Source organism: Lolium rigidum, chromosome 3, assembly GCF_022539505.1.
Source record: "Lolium rigidum isolate FL_2022 chromosome 3, APGP_CSIRO_Lrig_0.1, whole genome shotgun sequence".
Taxonomy (NCBI): Eukaryota; Viridiplantae; Streptophyta; class Magnoliopsida; order Poales; family Poaceae; genus Lolium; species Lolium rigidum.
The window spans coordinates 307,923,584-307,947,841 of record NC_061510.1 but is presented as its reverse complement, the minus strand read 5'-3'; the positions used below and the strand labels follow the sequence as shown (position 1 = coordinate 307,947,841).

Here is a 24,258-nt window from a genome sequence, read left to right as displayed (position 1 = left end):
AGTGTATTTCTGAAAACTGTAACTTCTAGTATATCGCCGGTTCTGTTGCGCCTGGGTGTAGTGTATGGCTGTCTTCTGTAATATATGGCTCTACGGCTCGTATCCTTCCTTTATTTTCGTATTTGCACTGTGCTGTCAATGTTGTCTGTACTCTTTTGCGACTCGTATAAATACTCTGTTCATATTGGGCGTACTGTTTCGGAAAAAAAACTGCATACCCGTGGGGCCGTGGGTTTCTGATCCGACCTATATCTTTCACGGGTCTTAATGGTTTTTGCCGTTTTGGCGACCACTCGAGGCGGCGGCGGCGGCGACGGCGACGCCGTATAGAAACTGGGGCCGCCACATCCCGACGCTTGCAGGAGCCTCATCAACGCCAACGCTTGCCCCAACCTCTCCGTTCTCATCGCGAGTCCCACCGCCCGGCCGTACAAACGTTTTTCCCCGATCCACTCCATCCTCCCGCCGCTGGACGCTTCTCCGACCTGGATTTCTCTCCGGTAAGGTCTCCGTCCTTGCCTTGCGCTCCTCCACTTCGCTACGGTGTTCTCGTGATCTTCGTCGCAATGTCAGTGAGCTTGTCCGTCCCCGTGGTGTCAGTTATTGATTTGTTTATTTGTCCCTTTGTTGATTATTTGGTTCTCTGCCGTGACGTTAGTTAAGGGTTAACTTGAGGTTAGAGAGAACAAGTACTAGATTGCCTGGCCGAGTCGTCCTTGCGCCAAGGACCAGACTAGGTACTTAATTAACCTGAAAACATGGATGTGTCTCCATTGTAGATTGTGTCAAGGACCAGACTAGGCAATTATGCAAATCTGTAGTTCTGTATCATTTGACGGGTTGTAGCTCTGCTCAATTAATTGGTCTAAAATCTGTAGCTTTGTGATTTTTTGTGTGTGGAGAAAACGCAAAGGACCTTTGCGCTTCATTTCATTGAAAAGATAGAATATGTTTACATCCTCCTAAGAGGTGAGTTACATGATATCCACTAAACATCAGTGCACATCCCAGGTGGATGGCAGTACCACACGTAGCCCTTTAGCACCAGCTTTCGCCCGTGAGCTGATGTCTTTTCCTTGATCATGGAGAGTAGTATTGGGACTGATGGCCGGGCACCCTAAAAAACGCAGGAGTTTCTGTGCTTCCATGTCATCCAAGGGATGAGGAGAGTGGCAGAGGCAAGGCCCTTGCGCATCGGCTTGGGAGTGTCAAGTTTTGCGCGACGCCACCCCTCCATGATGGAGGGCTCGTGGTGCCAAACCTGCCGGGTAAAGGGACACTCGAGCATCAGGTCTCGCATTGACTCAGGTGCTTGGTCGCATAGCAGACATCTGGGATGGTGTGGGAGTCCATGTCTAGCGAGGCGCTCAGCGGTCCAGCATCTGTCTTGGTTAGCAAGCCAATGGAAGAACTTCACTTTCGGCGGCGTGCATGTTCTCCAGAAGAGCTTCCAGGAGTAACAAGCTGTTGGTCCATGGAAGGTAGCTAGGTAGCATGAGCTAGCGGTGTAAGTGCCAGAAGTTGTCCACTTCCATAGCAGCATGTCTGGTGAGTCGTTGAGTGGGGTAGCATGGATCAAGTGCCATATCTGGAGGTACTGTCCAATCTCATGAACTCCAAGAACGCCTTGGATGTCCCTTGCCCAGCTGTTCCCCTGGAGCTCATCAGCCACTGCCCTTGCTTTGCGTCGTCCTTTAGGGATGCAATTGTATAGCAGGGTGCGATCTCCCTGATAGCCCTGCCATTGACCCACCGGTCTTCCCAAAACAGGGCCTTCTGTCCATTGCCAATGCACATGGTTGTCGATGCAAAGAAGAGTGCTCGTTCCTCATCGGAGAACTGTAGGTCAAGGCCACTCCAAGCTCTACCGTCGTCTGTGTGGGATAGCCATAACCATCTGAGCCGCAGGGCAAGGCCGGCACGCCCAATGTCCTAGACGCCTAGGCCACCGAAAGATATGGGCCGGCACACGTGGCTCCAATTGACATGGCAGTGACCGCCATTGGCGGCGGCACGCCCAGCCCATAGGAAGCCACGCTTGATCTTCTCGATCATCTTTAGCGATTTCTTCGGCGGTGCGTAGACCAGCAGCTGGTGATAGGGATGGCGCAGAGCACGGATTTGACCATGGCTAGGCGGCCTGCCTTGTTCATGAGCCCAACCTTCCAGGTCGGCAAACGGCCGGCGGTGCCGTCGATGATTGGCTGGAGCTGAGCAGCAGTGGGTCGTCGGATTGTCAATGGGATGCAAAGGTAGTTGATAGGTAGGGTTGCTAGCGGGCAGCCGAGGTGCTCAGTAATCAGCGCAGCGCAGTATCCTCCGGGCTGCAGCGCAGTGGCGTGGCCGAGCTCTTGATGAAATTGACGCGGAGGCCAGAGGAGCGACCGAACAGGTTTAGGATCTCCCTTACAGCCGTAGTGTCTCCATCAGATGGGTGGCAAAACAGCACGACGTTGTCGGCATAGAGGGAGATGGGCGGTATCAACTTCCTAGGATGCAACCTTTGCATGATTCCCAACTCAACTGCGCGCTTAAAAAGCCTGCTTAGGACATCAATGGCAAGGATGAACAGCTGGGGTGATAGGGGGTCTCCCTGGCGTAGTCCCCGTTGGTGCCATATTGGTGGTCCTAGCTCCCCATTCAAGAGGACGCATGTGCTCGCAGATGATAGGAGAATGGACAACCACTCAAGGAACCTGTCCCCGAACCCATATTGCTTCATGACCTCAAATAAGAAGGGCCATGAGAGGGAGTCAAATGCCTTTGCCATGTCCAGCTTGAGTAGAATTCTCGGCGCGCCCAACTGATGCAGCAACCTCGCAGATTGCCTCACTAGAACAAAGTTGTCGTGGAGGCTTCTCCCCGCGATGAAAGCGTTTTGATTGTTGCTGACGAGGCTGTCAAGCTTGGGAGCTAGCCTTAGGGACAAAACTTTGGCGAAGATCTTGGCGACGAGGTGGATCAAATTGATCGGGCGATAATCAAACATATGGCTTGCGTCAGCATGTTTGGGCAGCAAAGTGAGGAGGGTCTGATTCAGCTTACTAAAGCCACGGCCACGCATCTCGAACAACTGTTGAAAAACGTCAACGAAGTCTTGCTTGACCGTGAGCTAACAAGCCTGCAGGAATTCGGCAGTAAACCCGTCCGGCCCTGGCGTCTTGCGTGTCGGCAACCTCTTCACCGCGTCCTAGATCTCGTCGGCGCCAAAAGGCTCATCGAAGTGGCTTAGGTCCTGGGGCTCGATCAGGTTTGATAGGTCCAGTATGTGCTCCCGGTCAACCGAAGTGTGCAAAAGCTGCCTCAGCCATGTCATCGTGGGCGGTAAGCACCTAATCGTCCGTGGCGATGCTGAAGATCCTGTTCTTTTTCGAAGGAGGTGTTGGCATCTCCCTCCTTAAGATAGGCAATGCAAGCTCGCTGTCGGGCGATTGTTCGGTCCAGGGAAGCAAGGCCTAGGTAGGAAACCTTGAGCTGTTTTCAAAACTGCTCCTCCTGTGCCTGTCAGTGTCTGTCCTCCTGGGCTTTGTCAAATCGCGAGATGAGTTCGCGCGGGATAGCTATTTTATCCCTGACGTTGCCAACAGAACGAGAGCTCCAGCTCGTGAGCTTGCGCGCGGTGGCCTAGAGGCGTAGCCGTAATTGCTGGAAAGGATCCATGTCCCAAACCGAATTCCATGCCTCGGTCACAACTCCCTGGAAGCCATCAAGGCGCAGCCAATAGTCCTCAAAGTGGAAGCGCTTGTGAGCGTGAGCAGTGGGCATAGGGGAGCAATCTAGCAGCAAAGGGCTATGATCAGAGACAATGGATGCGAGGCATCGGAGGTGGCATTCCCCTTGCATTTCTTCCCAGTCAGCGGTGTATAGCACCCGATCAAGGTGAACCAGCGTGGGAGGAGACTGCTCATTCGACCACGTAAAACGGCGCCCGCCCGTTCAGGTAAACCTCCTTGAGCAGCAGGTCATTGAGGAGGCGTCGGAATTTTCCCATCATTCTCCGGTTTAGGTTGCCATTGTTTTTGTCTTCTGCACGATAGATGAGATTGAAATCTCCACATAGAATCCATGGCCCTTGACAATCAGCCCTAGTGTCGCGTAGCTCCTGTAGGAAGTTGATCTTGTCGTCCTCCTGTTGCGGGCCGTAAACCACCGAAATCCACCAAGGAGTGTTGGTGCCGACAGTGACCTTCGCGGTGATGGCATTCATGGTGAACATTGGGTCTGTGATAGACACGTCCCTGCTCTTCCATGCGTGGAGAATACCCCTTGAGTACCTTGCGCCGGCAAGTTCGTGTAGTCGTGAAATTCGGGGCCAAGGGTTTCCATGACAATGGACGAGTAGATCAAGTTCATCTTTGTTTCTTGTAAGCATACAATGGATGCATTTGCAGTGTCAATCAGCGATCCAATGGCCAGGCGTCTAGCACGCGCGTTGAGACCCCTAACGTTCCAGATACCAATACGTAGGCCTTGATCCATTGAGAGGGGATCGATGGGCAAGCTACAGAGCAGCGCTTATCACTCGCATGCTACGTCGACGCTGCTAGTGGCGATGGAGCGGTGGCGGCTGGGATCTGCTGATCGACATTTGTCGCGAGTCAGGACGGTGAGAGGGATTGGTGCAGCGAACATGTTATCGTATGCGGCCATCTCGGCGGCGGAGATGACCTGGTCGACTCCTATAATGCCCAGGGTTCGGAGGACCTGGGTCTGGGCTCTGCGCTCAGCCGTGGGTGGTGCACCATTGCATGTGGCGGTAGCCGAGCATCCACGACGCGGGGCAAAATTCAGGGGCTGCCGGCGCGTTTTCCTTCCAGGGGTCGGCAGGGACGCATCCACGTTCTTGGTGGCGGCTTTGAGGAAGTCTCCTAGGGTCCACTGCTGGGCCGGCGCCGCAGCATTGCCTCTGGAGCGACGCAGCGTGATCGGCGGCGAGGCAAATCGGTTGGCCGCAGATCGCAAAGCTGCGTGGTCGTCAGTTGCCGGAGTTGGGGTGCGCAGCTGGTCAGCACATGCCTCTATGGGCGTTGTCTTAGTTGTGGGCCTCTCTTGTGGCCACTGGGCTTCTTGGGCTTCCTGTTCCCGAGCTGGAGAGGACGGCCCAGTTGGGGCAGCTTCCAGAGGGGTATTGTCCTGGCGCATGGTCTCTGCGACGGTGTCCTGCGTTGGATCTTCGTGGCTGGTAGTGGACACCAGATCATTGGCAGGTTCTTCAGGTAGCAGCCTCACTTTGCCCCGACAAAGAATCGGCATTGGGAGTGTCAAGGGAGAAGGAGGTATCCCGATGCGAAAAGCCGTTGGTCTCATCAGGAGTGGCACCCTCCTGGTTGTCGTGTGGCGGCGCAGTGGGTGGTGCAAGAGTCGAACTAGTCAGCGACCTAGTCGTGCGCTGGTCCACCATCTCTCCGTCGTGCGGTAGGTGGGGCTGTGTGGGTGGGGGACTGGCCAATGGGCTTGCGCCAGCTGGTGTTCCAGCAGCTTCCACCAGCCTCGGATCCGCTGCGGTCGTGGTGACTGCGTCTGCGACGTCAGCGGAGGTCGTGGCGGGCCCCTGTTGTTTGTCTTTTCTGCGCCACTCTTGCTTTCCGCTTTGCGCTTGGCGACGAGGCTTACGTGGTTGGCGCCGCCTTTCCTGACCAGTCCATGCATCCATGGTACGTGCCTCAGCGAAGGTGGTGGCGCGGCGTCGGCGCGGCTGGCCAGCGTAGTCTGCCCAACGGCTATCCATCCGAACACCGTCAATACGTGTCTGGAGCCCATCCATGGCCTAGGCAGGCACATCCATTGCCATGCCGTCCGCGCGTTCGGCGGGGTGCGCAGCATCGGTGTCGGGGTGGCGGCATTTGCGGCAACGACGGCGAGGACCGCGTCGCGGGGCCTGCCCAGCGCCAGCAGCGTCATTGCCGGCGTCGCCATTGTCGCCCGGCAGATCATCAGCGGCGCCAGGTCCTGGAATGCCGGTGTTGTCAGGCACGAGCGTGATCGATATGGGGTACGTGAGCGTCCTGATGGTTGGCGGCTCTGTTGGACTGGATTTCGACGACTTCGAGGATGGCCTGCCGGCGAATGGTGGCAGGGTCGTGGGTGCGGGCAGTGAGCCGGAAAACAGCCATGTTGGCCCTGGAGCGCATTCCGGGATGAATCCACTCCACCCAGCAGCTGTCTCCGAGCAGCGATTCCGCCGTGGACACGTTCGAGCTCAAGCTCGAAGAGGTGCTCAAACCTGTCGCTGCCGACGTGTGCCAGCTTGCACCACGGACGAACGGTGAGCGAGAAGCTCGCGTCGCTGATGAAGTGGTCGCCGGAAAGCCTTTCCTTGAGCTCCTGGGTGGCGAAGATGATGAGGAACTCCTCGGGATGATGCAGGTGGACGGTGAAGTCGCCGGCTTGGAGGTTGAAGCTGGCAGTGAGCACCCTTGCCACTTGATCAGCGGAGACGGCCGGCCTCGTTCCGGTGATGTAGGCGACCATCGCACGCCGCAGGACGGTTTTCGCATCCTCCATCTCAACGCTGCGCGAGATGATTACACGCACCGGACCCGTGGGATCGACAGTGCATGTCATCGTCGTCGTCGCCGGGGCGTGCATTGGACCCAGGGGATCAACGCTGCTGGGAAGAGGGGGAGGTGGAGGCGGCGTGGCCATGGTGGCGAGCGCGTTCGCCGTCGGAGCGGCATGCTGGGCATGTTGTTGGGGTGGGGGCGGAGGTGGCGGCGGTGCGGTCGGCGTGGTGTGGCGGCGTTGGGAAGGGCCCTCTTCTCTTGGCGGCAGGCGGGCACGAGCGCGGTCGTAGGCGCGTTGCTCAGGCATGCAATCCCTGCTGCCATGGCCGGAGAGGAGACAGTGGCGGCACTGGACCTCGTTGGTGCAGTCACGAACAACATGTTCGGGCTCAAGGCACCTGAAACAGAGACCTCCTTCCATCTCTGGAGATGGACTGCGGCAGCGCTGCGCGTAGCCTCCGGCGCTTTGGGGGCGGCGCCGCTGATGGTGCCGGCGTCGCGGTTGTTGCCACCCATTGGCGTCGGGCCCGCGAGGCGCGGCGGACGCGGTGCACCTCGGAGCGGGGGCCGATGCGGGTGGAGGCCAGCGCGCGATGGGCGGCTTCCGGCGGAGGGGGTGGCGGTGGCGTGGTGGCGCGGGGAGGTGTGCGGGCGACGTCGCTGTAGCTGCGCGAGCTGGAGGCGGAGAAGTCGCCGTCGGAGAGCCAGCGCTCCTGGCGGCGGTGGTCCCGTCCACCGCAGCTGTCGCCGGACGACATGTCGCCGGGGAAGGGCTGGGGCTAGGGAGGTGGGGCTAGGGAGGAGTGGGTGGGAGGCTTACCGGCGAGGGCAGGCGGCGGCAGGGCTAGAGGTGGGAGGGAGGTGCTAGCGCAGGAGCGGGAGCCATCCGTCTTTGTGATTTGTTTTCATTATTCTAAATCTGTAGTTTCTCGGTTGTTGCCAAGATACCTCTAGTTCTTTGGTTCTAGGAGTGTAAATGTTCGGTTAACTGATTTGGGTCGAATGGTTAAATACTTGGTACTAAGGTCAACACTTCCAGCTTAAGAAAATGGCTCCACAGTGTACAATGTTTCTGCTACTATAACTGCCGCTAGTTAATCACATTTGAATGTGTCAGATTGCTGATTTTTTTTTTTGATATATAAAACTTTAGCTCTAGCATGAGTAACTAAATTACACTATGGGATTGGATGCAATGCTTGTTGCTTTATTAAAATCCTCACTTGCTTGGATTGTTCTGTAGATTTTTAGTAACTTGAGTTCATGATTTGTCTCTTTTGATCTAGCTTTATTTTTCTGTAGTGGAAGATGCAAATTTTTATATTTTCATTTTTTCGCTGAGTATGTACCATCAATAGTTTGGATCAGAACAATCCATGATTTGGAATTTGTTTTGTTTCAAACATATTATAAATTTAGTGATTGATAGGGTCTTTTATTAAACTCAGATTATTGTTTTGCCTGCGTTGATGATCTCTTGATTGGTAGGTTGAAACATGCAAATAAACTCGTTGAAGCACAATAAAAACTGCCCTAGTAGGATTCCTGCTTATTATTGACCTTTTTAGCAGTATTAGTGCTTAACTATGCTTATCAATAATATCCACTTTATTCGTATGTTGGAACATATTGACATGTTTGCTCTCTTGTTATGTTACAATTTTTTATTCTTTTTGTCAATGTCGAACTGTGGATCTATGCGAACAAGTGAACTGGTCTGAAATTCAGAAACTTGCAATGCCAATTTGAATTGATCCGAAATTTAAAAGACTTTATTGTTGTTTTATTTTGATTCTTCAGCTTGCATAGTTACGTTTGCTCGCTATAGCTGAATTGGAAGGAAATAATTGAAGGATGGCGACAACATCACTAATTTCTGAAGCATTCAGAAGGTATGAAATCTGTAAGCTTCCTTATCATTATGTTTTTTTGTTTTGTAGCCTCTTAATTTTCCAGATGTTTCCCACTTTGATATGTTGAACAATTGTTGATGTTATTATCAATTCTATGAATTTACGATGTTATGCTAAAAAAATGTGTGTTATACCTCTATATATGTACAAGTTTAAGCACCTGGGCCCACCCCTGGTCCTCGGAGGTGGCGGCTGAGCAGGGTGGCGCATCGAGGTTGTTCACGGGGGCCGCGGACTTTGCCGTGGACAATAACACATTCGCGCAGGCGCAGATCAGGGCTGCTTTTTACCCCAAATTCGAGAACGAGAAGTCCGATCAAGAGGTGCGTCAATTGCTCCTTGCTTCCATCACCTTGTGACAAACAATGCTAAGTGTTTCCTGAGCAATTATTGGGAGTTTTCCCCCATGATTATTTTGGTGATCAGACAATACATGTGGAAGTTACCCATATTGTGAGTTGTATTCTCTGTTTCAATATTTTGACCTGAATTGTATTTATCTGTTAATGATTACCTTAATTTGCTGGGGACATGTTGCTATGCTTATATTCCTGAAAAAAATGTATCAGAAGTCCAACTACTCTACTTTGTTCGACTTTGTTTGGCAAGTCATATTAAAGTTGGATAAATTCTGTGACAATGATTGTCGCCTCAGATTTCATCTCATACTGCTTTGAAAGCCATAATTTATTTGGTTGCGAGCGAATTAACAAAAATCAGCTGACTCCAAAAATCTGAAAGCGGTTCTACCAAACTAGACTATCATAATAAATCGCATGGCTAAATCCAGGCTTAGTTTCTAAATCATCCATTGCTTAATTGGTATAGGTTACCATTGTGTTGATGAATAATCAGGTTTTCTTTTACTTCTGAGTAATTCAAATGAAATTATCTGCTACACACTGTGAGCCCTACTTTTTAGCCATTGATGAACTCTTGTATATGCTCTCTGCAATCTGTGTGGCCTCAATGTTGGTTAATGTAACTTCATTTGGCTTATCTTATCGTAGAAATGTTTAATGAATTGGCTATACAGTAGTAAACTTGTAAAAGTACTGCTTTCTGGCACTATGGGGGTTTATTACTCACATTTACTGAATGGAGTTGTAATTCAAAACCTTTAGTGGGAACCTTAACCCCATTTTTGTGATGGCAGACAAGAAAACGGATGATTGAGATGGTGTCGCGTGGCTTTGCTACCATGGAGGTATATTTGATATTTTTCTTTTATCATCTTTTGATTAATTACTGATTTTATTTTATTGAATTACTTATAATGATGGTTAAAGCTTGTTTACCTAAAAAGATAAGCGTTTGTTCAGGTTACGCTGAAGCATTCAGGATCTCTATTCATGTATGCTGGTTATCGTGGAGCATATTCCAAGAATAGCTTTGGAAACATGTAGGTTGTGCTAGCTTGTCTTGATTTTTGTTGAGTTATTTAACTGAAGTGTAATTCCTGCTTATAGCTACACTGCTGTGGGCGTTTTTGTCCTGGACCGTATGTTTCATGAAGCTTGGGGGAAGGAAGCTCCTCAAATGCAAGCTGAATTTAATGATTATCTCCAGGTATTCCATGCCTTTTTTCCTCAAGAATTACACGCCTTTTGACTTTGTATTTTCATATTTTTGTGTTTCTTGTCTTGGGATCTTTTGGTACTTGATACATTGAGTATTTATAAACATATAGTAATGACGCAGAACCTTCACCTAAGGAGAATATTATTTTCCATTTTATATTTCACCTCTTCTATTTTATTCACTATAGTTCTTAATTTGGCAGATCCTCAAACTAAGTAGCTTAAAATCTCATATGAGTAATTCCAAGCTTGTCTATGCTCTACGTTTCAAATTATGTGGCCTATAATTTTGAGACCTTGTTTCAAAACACAAGGCTTGCAGGTTGAATTCATAAGTTTTTTTCTCTCCCCCACTCTTCAATATTTATAATAAATACGCGCACACTGATGCGGGCTAAGCCTACGAGGGTGGCCCGATCTTACGAATTGGCCAAGGAAAAGGAGGGGGTGAGGGATAAACATGGAGAACGAACAAGAAAACGATGAACACATGCACAAACAAATCGATACAATCCGGTTTGCTCTCAACGGCCCGAACCAGAATCTCAAGAGAAAACAACGAGGTAGAATCTTCGAGAGAGAGATTGGTAGGCAAATGGTAGAATCACAAGTATGAAAGAGTAGAGGTAAGTAGAGTTCCCAATTGGAAGAGACTTTGCAATACTAGAATCATACACACGAAAAAACAATCACATAAAGAGGGCCTTGGATACAACTCATAGATTTATGTCTTAGAGAGGTTGGGTTCCCCATGGGAGGTGGAGGCATAAGTCAAGTTCTTCATATCATGATGCCTATGGTTTCTAAGGAGAGGGGGTCCTATATATAGGCTAAGGGGCACAAGAGGCTGCTGTGGGGCGAACTGGCCTGGTTGGACCATCCAAGGGGTACATGGCCTGTGGCCATACACTTGGCGCACAGGAAGGGTTGGAGACTTCGGTGTAAGTAGGCCGGAGACTCCGGTATTGATCTTCATGGGCACTCCGCTCTTGATCTTCATGGGTTGGAGACTCCGGTGTAAGACTCCAGCAGGCGCGCGAAGACTCCAAACCCCCATACTGAGAGCAAGGCAGTTGGGGTTGCTGGGCTGAGACTTTGGTGTCGAGTCGATGGGGTCGGAGACTCCGGTTTTTGTAGGCCAGAGACTCCGATGTAGCTTCGCTTGGAGCATCTTCCTTCTTCTCTTACATGCTTCCGTGACCTCCTTGAGTCCTCGGGCCTCCATGGCATTCTCCCTTCCCTCCGTACTTGTCGACGCATCCCTATCGTGGAAACATAGGACGGAGTATTAAGTAGCATACCATTCAAGAGAGACAATTGTAGGCACACATAAAGGAGAATATTCACCTTTGCGTGACGTGTTGGTGTTGACGCACATGTGGTGAAGACCGAAGGTCGGGCTATATGCCTACATCACACAGAAAGATATAGACACACACACACACACACAAAAACCATGGCCACCTTAATCCCCAAGCCATTAGTTATGCCTGGTGCTTACTTGAGAAAGAAGCCAAGTCATTGATAATCAAAGAAAGTTGTGAGTGAACGAGCCCAACTTTCCTATTTAAATATGACTCCCACCTTCAACAAATAGAGAAATCTCATTCATGGGTACCATGGTCATTTATCACTATCGCTCTCTTGATATCATGGCCACCTTAATCCCCGTGCTTAACCAAAATGTTGTTAGAGATGTACCCCTTTTCCTATATTTTCCTAGTGTATAAGGGGTTTCCTGCATAGTGTCACACATGTACATGTATGGGCCTTTGGCCCCTGTGAATGATTGTTGCTCATTCCCAACATGGTATCAAAGCCCAGCTAGGGTCTCTCTTGCACGCTGCAACTCCGTGCTACTCTCCACCTTCGCCGATTGAATCTCTACTTGTCCGTCGTGCTCCTCTCTCTACTCCGATTCGTGCTATCGTTTTTGTTGAGCACGTGTGGTCTTCTTCGTTCTGTGTGGCCGCGTGAGCCCACTTTCCGGTCGATCCTGACCCGATTCCGGTCGCCACCTGCCGCCCTTGGCCATCGCTAGCTCGTTTTCGTGCGCGGATTGCCGAGCTTCCTCAAGCCTCCGGCCGCCGCTCGCAGATCAGGCTGCCGGCTACCGATTCCGGTCTCTCCTGGTTGGGGACATCCCCCGTTGCCCACGTCGGGGCCGATCGACTCCTTTTCTTGGACGTTCACTTCGAGCGAGCTCCGGTTCTGTTCGTAACTCACATATCCCGATCTGGTCTGTGAGGGTTGACCACATGTCCTTCCCGTTGATGCTTAGGCTGATAAGGCAGCCGTCAGGAATGCCGAGGCTGCTGCAGATGATACTTATGATTAGCAGGTACTTACCTACTCAGATGCCCTCGGTATCTATCGGGATGATCTTGCTGCTTATACTCAGTGGTGTGATGAGGATGCCAAGGCTGATGCGGTTCTATCTCAAAGTGTTCAACCAGTTTATGGGCCTTGGTACTGTCTTTGAGATATAGTCTCACCTTCGTCAATGCTATCAGCCTTCCGGTGGCTCTCTATACTTATATGTCGTTCGTTAGGAGGGTGACTCCACTTTTGCGAGTTCTACGCACTGTGTTCTGCTATCTGGCGTCAGCTTGACTACCTCCGCAGCGTGTTGCCGGACTGTCAGGTCCGATGTGGAGTTTCAGCGCATATGTTTGAGCCCAGGCACACTCAATTGATTGCTCGAGGCTGTGTTCCGATCTCAGAGGTGCTGTCTGAGTTTCGTGCTGAGGAGACTCGTCTACGTGGTGCTGGTTTACTTGTCGTACCCACAGTACTCGTTGCTCGCACTCGTGCTGTTCTAGTGCCCTCTCCTTACAGTATTCCACCACTCTTGCCCATGCTGCTTGGTCACTGACTTGCTTCTCACTCCGTTCGTTGATCAACCCCCAAACCCCCACTCATGGGGGCTTTAAGAGATTATAACCTCCTAACTAGAAGTAGAAGGGCTTGATCAACCCCCTGCCCCCAATCATGGGGGTTCCGGTGGCACTCCGTGGGCTATCCAGCCATTACGCTTGCTGACTTTATTTAAGCAAGCTAGATGTCTGGACTGCAGGCATACTTGCTCTTCCTCTTCAGTCGAGCAAATGTGCCTTGGCTTGCTAGCTGTAGGAGGCATAGCTGCATGTATCTTTGCGTTCACTGCTTTCACTCACCCAGCTTCGTGGAGGCCATTCTTCTCGCGGTAGGGGGCGATCTCGTCCTGGTATGCCATGTAAATATTGTCAGAAGACAGATCACCGAGAGACTGATTGCTTCAAGAAGATGTTGGACCTGCGCAACAGTGCGCCCACCTCCTCTCTTGGTACTCGGTCTCCTCCTGCAGCGGCCTCTTTCACGGAGCAATACATTGTGCGGCTTAAGCGCGTACTTGCCTCCTCTGGCTCCTCTTCAACGGGTACTGTAGGCTCTATGACTGGCGCTTCTAGCGATGAGCGTCCACCGTCTACAAAGTGAGGTACATCTTCGTGGGTTCTGGATTCTGGAGATTCTATTCATATGTCTTCTGATTCTTCTGCTCTTTCTTCTCTTCGACCCCTTGATCTTCCTGTTAATCACTTGTCTTTTTGTTGCTAGTCGCGGCAACCTTTTCAGTTCGTACTTTTTTGTCCCTGATGTTTCTCATGTTTCCCGTCTTATCATGAATGATTCCGGTTGTCGTGTCATTTTTGATGATGATTCTTCTTCTGTCCAGGATCGTCACACTAGGGCTCTAGTTGGGGCTGGCCCTTGGTGCCGCGACTCCCATTGTCTTTGGGTGCTCGACTGGCTTCGTGTTCCCTCTGCTGCTACTACACCCGCCAATCCATGTGCTCTTGCTGCTTCCACTATCTCCTCCTTTTAGTAGTGGCATCATCGACTTGGTCATCTTTGTGGTTCTCGTCCGTCATCTTAAGTTCGTTGAGGTCTTCTGGGGCATGTCTCTGGAAATGTCTCGTTACAGTGTCAAGGTTGTAGACTTGGCAAACGAACTCAATTACCATATCCCACTTGCGAGTCAATGTCCAAGCGTCCTTTTGATTTGGTCCATTATAATGTATGGAGTCCGACTCCCTTTGCTTCAAAGGGGGGCCATCGCTACTAGGTTATTTTTGTTGATGATTTCTTCGCTACACTTGGCTCTACTCTATGACATCTCGTTGTGAGGTTATCTCTATATATAAGCGTTTTGTTGCCATGGTCCATATTTAATATTCCACTCCTATTCGTGCATTTTGAGCTGACTTCGCTGGTGAGTATATCTCCCAGATGTTGCGTGGTTTCCTTGCTGAGCAAGGTACTCTTGCCCAGTTCTTGTCCCGGCGCCCATGCTCAAAATGGCGTAGCTGAGCGCAAGCATCGCCACTTGCTTGAGACGGCTCATGCGATGATGATTGTCGCCTCTTCCTCCTCACTTTCGGGCTTAAGTTGTGTCTGTTTCCTCCAATCTCATTAACATTCAACCCTCAACTACCCTATAGCGGGGCAGTCCTCTTGAGCATCTTTCTAGCCGCTCTCCTGATTACTCGGCGCTTCGCCTGTTTGGTTGTGTTTGCTATGTTCTTCTAGGTCCACGCGAATGCACCAAGCTGACCGCTCAGTCCGTTGAGTGTGTTTTCCTTGGATACAATGATGAGCATAAGGGCTATCGTTGTTGGGATCCCGTTGCTCGTCGGATGCGCATTTCTCGGGATGTGACTTTTGGTGAGTTCCGACCATTCTATCATCGTCCTTCCTCCTCGACCTTCTCTATGGATGACATCTCTTTTCTCATGTTTCTAGATTCACCTCCTTCTGTGCTTCATGTCACCACTCTACCGAATCCACCCACGACCAATCTCCCACCTTCTTCACCCACTAGCTCCTCCTCTCCCTCCTCACCATACTCTTCATCTTCCTTGCCTACGGTGATTCCCCCTTACCGTTTCACCACTCCCATCCATAGTTATTAAAAAGGACCGGTGACTGAACCAGCTGTTGGTTCACGGTTCGCTGGATGCTAGTCCAACTGCCAGTTCATATGGTTCATGAGCAACAAAAAACCGGTGTAATTTGTAAGTATTTAATGTAATTTCGAAAAAAGTTAAACTAAAATCGAAAATATAGCATCAATACAAACACAATGCAGCCGGTTGTGGTCATGAATAAGACGTAGGGTAGCTTTTGTGAAGGTCCCAGGTTCGATTCTCCTCTAGCGCATCTTAGTTTCCTTTAGTGTTTTTGTAAAATTTTGACCAGTTCTTCTTAAAAAAACGGAGAACTCTCTGGTTTCCGTTTTTTTGTTCAGACCGCCGGCCCGGTCCGATTTTTAAAACTATGCTCCCGTTGTCCACAAGATGATGATGATGCTCCTGGCATGCCTTCCACTTCTGGTGTATCGTCTTCTCTGCCTGAGCTGCCTCACAATCTTCGTGCTCGGCCTCGTCCCCCTGATCGCTATTCTCCCACTCGCTATGGTCTTTCTGCTGTCTTTGAGCTGACCTCTTATCGCGATGATGTTCCTCATCCCGAATGGCAACTAGCGATGCCGAGGAGATTGTCGCGCTTGAGCGCAGTGGCACTTGGGATGTTGTTACCCCTGCTCCCTTTGTTCGTCCCATCACGTGCAAGTGGGTCTACAAGATCAAGGCTCGCTTATGTTCTTCACTAGTCTGTCTCTCAGCTTGACATGTAGAATGCTTTTCTTAATGGCGAGTTACGTGAGAAGGTTTACATGCAACCATCTCCAGGGTACTCTATTCCTGATGGCATGGTCTTTCGTTTCTAGCGCTCCCTCTATGGCCTTAAGCAAGCCCCTCGCGCTTGGTTTGAGTCCTTTGCCTCTGTGGTGACTGCCGCTGGCTTTGCCCCTACCGCGCATGATCCGGCGCTCTTTGTCCACACATCTTCTCGTGGTCGGACTCTTCTTCTTCTCTATGTCGATGACATGATCATCACTGGTGACGACTCTGGGTACATTGTCTTTATCAAGGCTCGTCTTCGTGACCGGTTTCTCATGACTGATCTTGGTCCTCTTCGCTACTTCCTTGGGATTGAGGTTTCCTCTACCTCCGATGGCTTCTATTCCTCCCAGGAGAAGTATATTCATGACCTCATTACTCGTGCCGCTCTCGGTGATGAGCGCACTATCGAGACTCCTATGGAGCTCAATGTTCACCTTCGTGCCATTGATGGTGATCCCTTGTCTGATCCGACGCGCTATCGTCACTTGGTTGGGAACCTTGTCTACGTTGTTGTCACTCGTACAGATATCTCTTATCCTGTTCACATTCTGAGTCAGTCATGTCTGCTCCGACCAGTGTCCACTACCGTCACCTCCTTCATGTCCCACAATATCTCCGGGACACGATCTCTCGCCGACTCTTCTTTTTCGTTCCAACTCCTTCAGCCCTAGGCCTAATCATTGCTTGGAAGACAAAGAATCAGACCACAGTCTCCCGTTCAAGTGCAGAGGCTGACTTGCGAGCCATGGCTCTCTTGACAACGGAGGTGACTTGGTTACGCTGGTTATTGGAGGATTTTGTTGTTTCTGCTGCCGCCCCAACTTCTCTCTTGTTTGGGCAGAGGTGACAGTATTGGCGCTATAAGCATTGCGCGTGACCCGGTGAAGCATCAGCTCACCAAGCACATAGGTGTTGATGCCTCCTTTGTGCGCGCTGAGGATCAGGTTCTCTCTCTACAATATGTGCCTTGAGTTACAGTTGGCTGACTTCTGCATGAAGGCCCAGACTAGAGCGCAATATGGGTTCTTTCTCTCCAAACTCAGTGTTTTTGATCCATCATAAGTTTGATGAGCGTTGTTTGAGATGTATAGTCCCTTTTCCTATATTCCTAGTGTATAAGGGATTTCCTGCATAGTACCACACATGTACATGTATTGGCCTTTGCCCCTGTGAATGGTTGTTGCTCATTTCCAATATATGTGTTTTAGAAAATGAAAAGGAGGGACTATTAGGTAACAGACGCATTAGGAATCACCATTGTAGCTATGCCGTTTAATCTTCCTTTGTACATAGTTTGTTGGAATTAGACACTCATCGACAATGTTCAGTTTATTCATAGGGATTTTCATTGTTTGCATTTCTGCTTCTCAGCAGTTTTCTTAAGATTCCTGATCTTGCCGATGTTTTATGCTTCCAGAAAAACCGGATAAACATTTCAATGGAACTTGTGACGGCTGAATTAGGAGACCATGGGCAACGGCCAAAGGATGATTATGGTATGCTCCCCCTGCTCCCCTTCTTCCCCTGATTCATTTAAATTGCCAATTCCCCTGATTCATGCAAATTGTGCTCCCCACATACTTTATTCATCGTTATGCATTACTGGAGTAGTGTTTTCAAGTTATAACTTCAAATGTATGAAGCATACATTATTCTGCACTTTATAGTGGATGAGTCATGAGTGATGTATGTAAGAATAATAAATGGGGCAAATATTATGGGGGGGGGGATTGGGTTTCATTTACAAACATTAAATTATCGTTTTGTGATAAGATTGCCACAACTGCTGATATAATGAATAAACTAAAACCACTGGAGTAGAAACATTTTTATTATTTAGGAACCTAACAACTGTAAGAAGCTTCCTTGGGTAAACTTGAAATTTAATGTTTGCATTGACGTAGTAGTATGGTTCTATTTGGGGTGTTAAAAAACTCAACAAAAAAGCAGCACCATCCTTTTTCTGCTCATGTTATTCTGCCTGCACCATTATCCTGGTATTTTTCTTGCTTCTATTTTGGAGAGGTTACTTTACCCATTTAATTATGACACTATTTTTCAGTCCATTATATTCAGATTTTACCTTTCTTGAATGCATATTTATATCAGTTGTATTTTGGCCTTTATGCAGCCGTGGTCACAGCTGTAACAGAGTTGGGTCATGGAAAACCGAAGTTCTATTCTACTCCAGCCGTGATTGCCTTTTGTCGAAAATGGCGCCTATCAACAAATCATGTCTGGCTATTTTCCACGAGGTGACCCATCTGACTACTCTATGTTAAGAAAATTCATTTGCTAAAGTATTTGACTACCTTGCTTGATATAAGTTTCCGTTCCAAAGCTGTTTGATACGAGATGTCATCATGCTGTAATACGCCTCCTAGGAGGCTTGTAACCAAAACTTCTCCTTTTCAGTGAAAAGAAACGCGTTTTCTCGAAAAAATTATTATTTAGTGATATTCCTTGTATGAGCATTTCACGCAACATCTTCTGATGATACAAATGTCAATTTTGACTTTTCTTCTCATGTTTTGCAATCTTTCGGTGTTTCCATAACTAAGTGCCTGTCTTGTCAGTTTTTTAGTTCATTATCACAATGGATTGTTGCTTCGATATGAATCATACACTCATCTATGCCAATGCTAGCAAATTTATTGAACATTTGTGTTGTTCTCCCATGTACCGTCAACTACTCTTTACATTGGCATGCACCTCTTTGGGGGATAAACTATTGTAGCTTTGAAGTTACTTTACACTGTACATACTGATAGACTTTGGTCAACTGATTTTTAGTGTCTACGACATCATGTCATTCATCTGTTCAAGCCATTATTGCGGTGCCCTCACAAAGTGCACATCTGTACACTGCTGGGTCTTCTCTTAATATTATTATTCTTTATGTTTATATCTTTGCAAGGGAATCTGCCACTTCTTTTTTCGGTGCCTATGATGCATTGTGTGAAGAGGGGACTGCCACACAAGTTTGCAAAGCCCTTGATAAAATAGCTGACATATCTGTACCAGGTAAGTCTATCTTGAATAGTAATTGATGTCTTACACTCTCACTGCTGTTCTAATATGTTTTCATGTTTCTGTTTGTTTGTAGGGTCAAAGGATCATTTAGTGGTACAGGGTGAGATACTTGAAGGTCTGGTTGCCCGTATTGTTAGTCATCAAAGTTCAGATGAAATGAAAGAAGTCTTGAGAAGCCTCTCAGAGACTCCATTCCATGGAGGTAAGCCAGAAAATTATGTCCCCTTGTTTTTGAGTGACATTGATGAGCCATACAAGATATAAACCTTCAAGAGTTACCCAAGAGACTCATTACCCAATGCAATGGTCAAACCAGATATAAACCTTCAAGAGTACTTACATTAGATTGCTAACCTTGCATTGGGTAATGAGTCTAAGAGTGTTTATATCTGGTTTGACCATCTTTGCAAGGTAGGATGAATTGGTAGAGTGGTGTATGGGGTAGGGTGAGTGGTAAAGTAGCCAATCTCTCCAAGTTAGGTTAGTGAAGTGCAAAAATATGTAAGCAAATTTCAGCAAAAGGCCATGGAAAGGCTCTATCTTTTTTTGAAAATCTTCCATAATATTATTGATCAAGACTTCTGAATATCCGTAGCGCGATGTAGCACATCGTCAAGTCATCAAGAAGCAATCATGGACATCTTGTTGTGCAACTCATTCTTGATGATCTTTCTGGCCGAAAAATCCCTTTCGGTTGTTGTCGTCGTTACCAGTAAAAGCAATACCAGCTCAATGAGGCGATAAACAGCATGAAACATTGTGTGGCTTTAAAATATCAAGGCAATCTCTAAAGTCTTCGAATTTGCGCGTAGGGGTCAAGGTTTGTATATGGTCACGCTCATGCTCATAATAAGATCCAAAATTAATCTCAAGTCCTCGAGTCCTCCTTAATTACCCCACCTAAAACATTGCTTAGAGTCAGCTTTTGTTAGATTGAGAATTTGATAGAGAAAGGGTTGGTTTCTGACTAGACTAGATCTAGTAACTGCTTTCGGTTAGAAATTGATAATATACAGTGTTCACTAAAACAAGCATAACTCTCTCATACGGAGTCTGTTTTCGACGTATGACCGCTCAAATTGTTCAGAAAAAAACAAGTACATCTGAAATATTTCACCAAAAATCAAGGTAGGGTGGCTGCCCTACCTTGCCCTGCTAGGAGCTTTTCCCCTGTCCGCCAGGGCGTGCTCAGCCCACCCGCCGCATTCGTTGGCGGCAGGGAGAGGAGAGCTGGGGCGGTATTTTTTCTAGGTTTGGGGGGCCTCCGCGAACACCCCATGTGACCAGTCCTGGAGTAGAGAGATTAAACGAGATCATGATAAATAAAAGATACGAGGAAATTCTCCTTGTTTAGTTGTATTTTGCATAATATGGAGGTAAGGATAGAATAAAAATGCTGAGAAAGGACAAAAAGTCAAATACTGGAATAAAATACTACTATTCTTGTTTGGCTTCGATTGTGTTTGCCAGGAACTTGGGATGCGCATTAATTTTATCTTTGCGTAAGTTGTACCCCAGCCTCTCTAGCTTGAAAATACTTTTCATCCTTTTTAATGCAACAAGACGCAATGCTTTTGCGATTTCTCGGGGAAAAAAACCCTTCACTTTTTGCAATGCATCTGAACATATTATAGCATGCTTTTGCAATTTCTCGGGAAAAAAAACCCTTCACTTTTTATGACACAATGTATTTTTCCTAATAAATATTTTGTGACATCTGAACATGTTATAGTAAATAATTCTCACTGCAGTTGAGATGTGGAGCTGTAAATACATTATACTACTTTAATCGTTGATCTACAAAGTAACTTTCCTGTGCAGTTGACTCCGATTTAGGACCAAGTTTACGTGAAATATGTGCGGCTAATAGGTCAGATGAAAAACAGGTATTATTTGATGTTGTTAAGTGGTATTCACCTTTTTCATGATTTTTATCAATTTTGTATCGGTTCTATCTTGCTGTAACTTCTTATTACTTTTACATGAACAGAAAATTAAAGCACTTCTTGAAAATGTCGGATCTTCATTGTGTCCAGACCACTCTGATTGGCTTGATGCTCAGTCTCCAAACGCTGATAAATCATTTGTCACTTACTTTTTGGAAGCACATCCTACAGACTATGCAACTAAGAAATTGCAGGTTAGTAGTTTTTATTTGTTCTTGTCCAGCAATAAGTCTTTTACAATTTCTGTAGATAACAGGCATACTTACATGGTAATTGTTTTATAACTGCAAATGTCAGCATCCAATAACTAGTTCCACATGATCATTTATGTCTTCTGCACTGTTACAGGAGATGATTCGTTTGATGAAGCAGAGACATTTCCCTGCAGCGTTCAAATGTTACTCGAAATACCAAAATGCTGATAACTTGTATTACAAGATGGTTATCCATGTGCGCAGTGATTCTATTTTTAGACGTTATCAGCAACAGATGAGGTACCATTGCGAAGTCAATCTCGCGTACCTTAATTCGTTGCAGTGCCTTTTTTCTTTGCCTTTCTAGATTTAGTACTCCCTCTGTTCAAAAATAAGTGTCTCAACTTTTTCTAGATACGGATGTATCTACAAATATATATCCGAATCTAGACAAAAGTAAGACGATTATTTTTGGACGGATGTAATAGTATTTGTTATTAGATTTAATCGGTCATGTATATCTGTAGGAAAAATCAAGGGTTATGGCCACTGTACAGGGGTAAGATGGACGATGTGACTCAAAATTCTTCTTAATAAAATAAGTCGGCGTGGCTTTGACAGATGTAATATTTCATGGTTAGGTTTCTTCGTTGATATAAACCTGTTCAAGGTGAACAATAAGAAGGCTGCTGAAGTTTCCAAAGACAGTAACACTTCACTGGAAATTATTGACTGTGCCTTGAATTCAAGTTTGTTAGCTAGGGATGGTCTGGATGACGAGGACTCAAGTTTGATGCTCAAACTAAAATTCCTGAATTATAAGGTACTTCATTGTCATTGTTTTAAGCTTCTTTTTGAGCTTAGGTGTTCATTGATCACTTCTTGATGTATGAGTACAAATGCTGTTTACTCTGGATTGCTTGCTTTCATTTTGACATTCGATGCACATGTAAAATAAGTATTACATAGTCACTATAATGCTTATATGCTTGGCGTATCTGTATGGACTTCTTTTCTTTAGAGGCTTTTTTATTCTTGGACGCTGGAGAGGACTGCAGTCATAAAAGTTTGAACTGATTGATATGCATCTGTATCTTCTAACTGTACTCTTACATGGCTACCTGACAGATCAGGACAATTTTAATTCGGGATGGCCTCTCCACCCTTTTCAAAGAAGATGGTCTATCTGATTATCAAACTTATTACCTGAGGTATGTCATGTACTCAAATCTCAATTTTTCGTTCTTCACCTTTCCACTGTTTCTTCTGCAGTTTGTTGAAATAGATGAGCATTGCAGTTACTAGTCTTGATTTAGTTTCGTCCTGCCCATATTTTTTGTAACGCCCGAAATATTGCTAATGCATCCTCCAGACATCTACTTAGTTGATATGCATGTTAGTAGGAAATATTAATACATGTAAAGCGAGGCCGCTACCATGTTGGGGGCCCCTTCGATGCTATTGAAGAATTTTTCTTCATCAAATGATGATTTGATGCTTGAAGGTTTCAGCCATGTGATTTTTTTTTTAAAGCTGAGTTGTCAATTGTGACTACATAAAATTGTGGTTGGTGCTGTTGTATTGAATACGAACAGTGTTACCTCTGATATCAATGGTCCTGACTGTGTTAATAGGCAAATGATGAATTGGGGAACATCAGCACGTAAACAGGAAGAGCTTTGTGAACTGTTGGATCAATGGTATATTAACTTTTTTTCTCTTCATAGGAGTAATTGTTTGAAGTGTTACTTTATCAAACTACAGATGTTAATTTTAATTTTTAATTGATTTGCTAAAACAGGGCTGTCTACATTAGAGAGAAGTGTGGCAATAAGCCACTCTCGACCTCAGCGTATCTTAGTGAGGCAGAGCCTTTTCTTGAACAATATGCTAAGCGCAGCCCTGCAAACCGGGCTTTGGTAGGGGCTGTTGGTGTCTTGGATCAAGCAGAAAATTTGAGAGATGGAGAGCATGATCTTCAGCCAGAACGTGGGGCAGCACCTTCTAGTCCTACAAGGTCCCTGGTGATCCCTGGTGATGCTATCCATCCCCAACCCGATGTGCAAACGAACCTTGTCGATGATCATGCTCACGGCATGGTGGATTTGGAAGCATTAGAACAAGGACCTCTTGGACAACCCTTAGACCTTAGTATCCTCGCTGCTTGACACGATCAAAACAGAGGCAAAATCGTGGGTTAGCGCAGCAGCACGGGGTCTTCGGCAGCTTATCCCTAGTTAGCTTTCTGGGTTGAGTTATATGGCACGGTGTTAATCCATTATTGGGCTTGTACATATAACTTTCTTTTCTATCAATGCATCAAAATGCAATGCTTTTTGCGTTTTTGCGACAAAAAGTCATACACCATGTTTCCAAAACTGAGGGCCTTATTGTCTTCTTTCCTGGTAAATTCTATTTCCTTTTAACAGATTATAAGGTTTATCTTTCATGAGCATTCTTTATCGAGCTGTTTCAAATCATTAGAATAACTGATCTTTTAGTAATTTCAAGATTCAAAAACTTGATAATCATTTATCATTCGTACCATCCTTTAGGGTTGCAAGATTGGATTGGTGTCCGAGTAGTACAATTTAAGTCATCCAAGCAAAGGTTGCCGTCACCTCATCTCTTCACTGGTGACCTTAACCATACTATCACCACCATCACACACAACCGTTCATCAGTGCAACTAAACAGTACGGCAGTTCATAAGCACAATCCCTAGATAGCTACTACGAGTGGCAGTTCAAAAGCATAGTCACTAGCTACTACGAATGGAGGTTTAGCATTACAGTAGGATGGTAATAAAATGGGTGATTCATTAGAGGGGGGTGAAAGGGGAGTTCACAAAAGAGGGATCAAGGGTAGTTTGTTCTTCGTCTTCATCTTATTCTTCTTCTTCTTCATCTTCTCCTCCTCCTTCTTCTTAGATGGTGGTATGCCCTCTTACCTCCCACATTGGCTTTTCCCGCTCAAGCCTCTTGATTTTCCAGGCTTCATTGTCGCCTACCTCAATACCATGGCTGGTCTTAACTTCATCAGGAATAATAGGTACTTCGAAGTACTCATCCTTGCATCAACCTAAGATCCAGTTGTGAATAATGCATCAAGTCAAGCAGCGTCGTAAGTGTGGAAGAGTTTCTGGTCAAGGACCTTAAACCTATTCTTCAAAGCAGCAAAATCCCCAATGTTGACTCTAAAGTTTGAGTATATCAGGTTGAACAACTCTTTCGCATTCCACGCTATGTTCCTTGCACTGAACTCGTTGAGATGGTACCTTGTTTTCTGGAAGGGTGGTAAAATCATAGGCCAGCATGCATATCCACCAACTTCTAGGCCGAACTTAGCATCAGGGATTTGCAACCC

The 24,258-nt window shown here is 46.9% G+C and overlaps 1 protein-coding gene across 3 annotated transcripts; it reads left to right on the top strand.

The window, feature by feature from the left end:
* The first annotated feature begins 327 nt into the window (after positions 1 to 327).
* LOC124703684 (tRNA ligase 1-like) lies at positions 328 to 23,292 on the top strand. Of its 3 annotated transcripts, none has more exons than XM_047235906.1 (18): positions 328 to 500; positions 8,304 to 8,395; positions 8,568 to 8,739; positions 9,573 to 9,623; positions 9,739 to 9,770; positions 9,886 to 9,985; positions 17,137 to 17,215; positions 17,851 to 17,974; positions 18,637 to 18,743; positions 18,826 to 18,954; positions 20,574 to 20,638; positions 20,743 to 20,892; positions 21,047 to 21,192; positions 21,420 to 21,451; positions 21,534 to 21,715; positions 22,021 to 22,103; positions 22,527 to 22,592; positions 22,694 to 23,292. In XM_047235906.1, exons 2-18 carry the CDS (start codon positions 8,358 to 8,360, stop codon positions 23,058 to 23,060), a joined length of 1,923 nt encoding a protein of 640 aa, XP_047091862.1. In that variant the 5' UTR covers positions 328 to 500; positions 8,304 to 8,357; the 3' UTR covers positions 23,061 to 23,292. The 3 variants fall into 3 exon arrangements, 2 of the variants coding, with proteins under 2 accessions (XP_047091862.1, XP_047091861.1); XM_047235905.1 differs by having other exon boundaries at positions 9,739 to 9,818; XR_007003214.1 differs by lacking the exons at positions 22,527 to 22,592; positions 22,694 to 23,292 and having other exon boundaries at positions 9,739 to 9,818; positions 21,534 to 21,562; positions 21,643 to 21,715; positions 22,021 to 22,042.
* Positions 23,293 to 24,258: the final 966 nt, after the last annotated feature.

Coding starts and splice junctions, on each gene's coding strand:
- LOC124703684 (XM_047235905.1), top strand. CDS start 8,358: ATGGCGACAACATCACTAATTTCTGAAGCATTCAGAAG. Junction 9,624..9,738: donor GTGGCTTTGCTACCATGGAG/GTATATTTGATA, acceptor GCGTTTGTTCAG/GTTACGCTGAAGCATTCAGG. Junction 9,819..9,885: donor AAGAATAGCTTTGGAAACAT/GTAGGTTGTGCT, acceptor TCCTGCTTATAG/CTACACTGCTGTGGGCGTTT.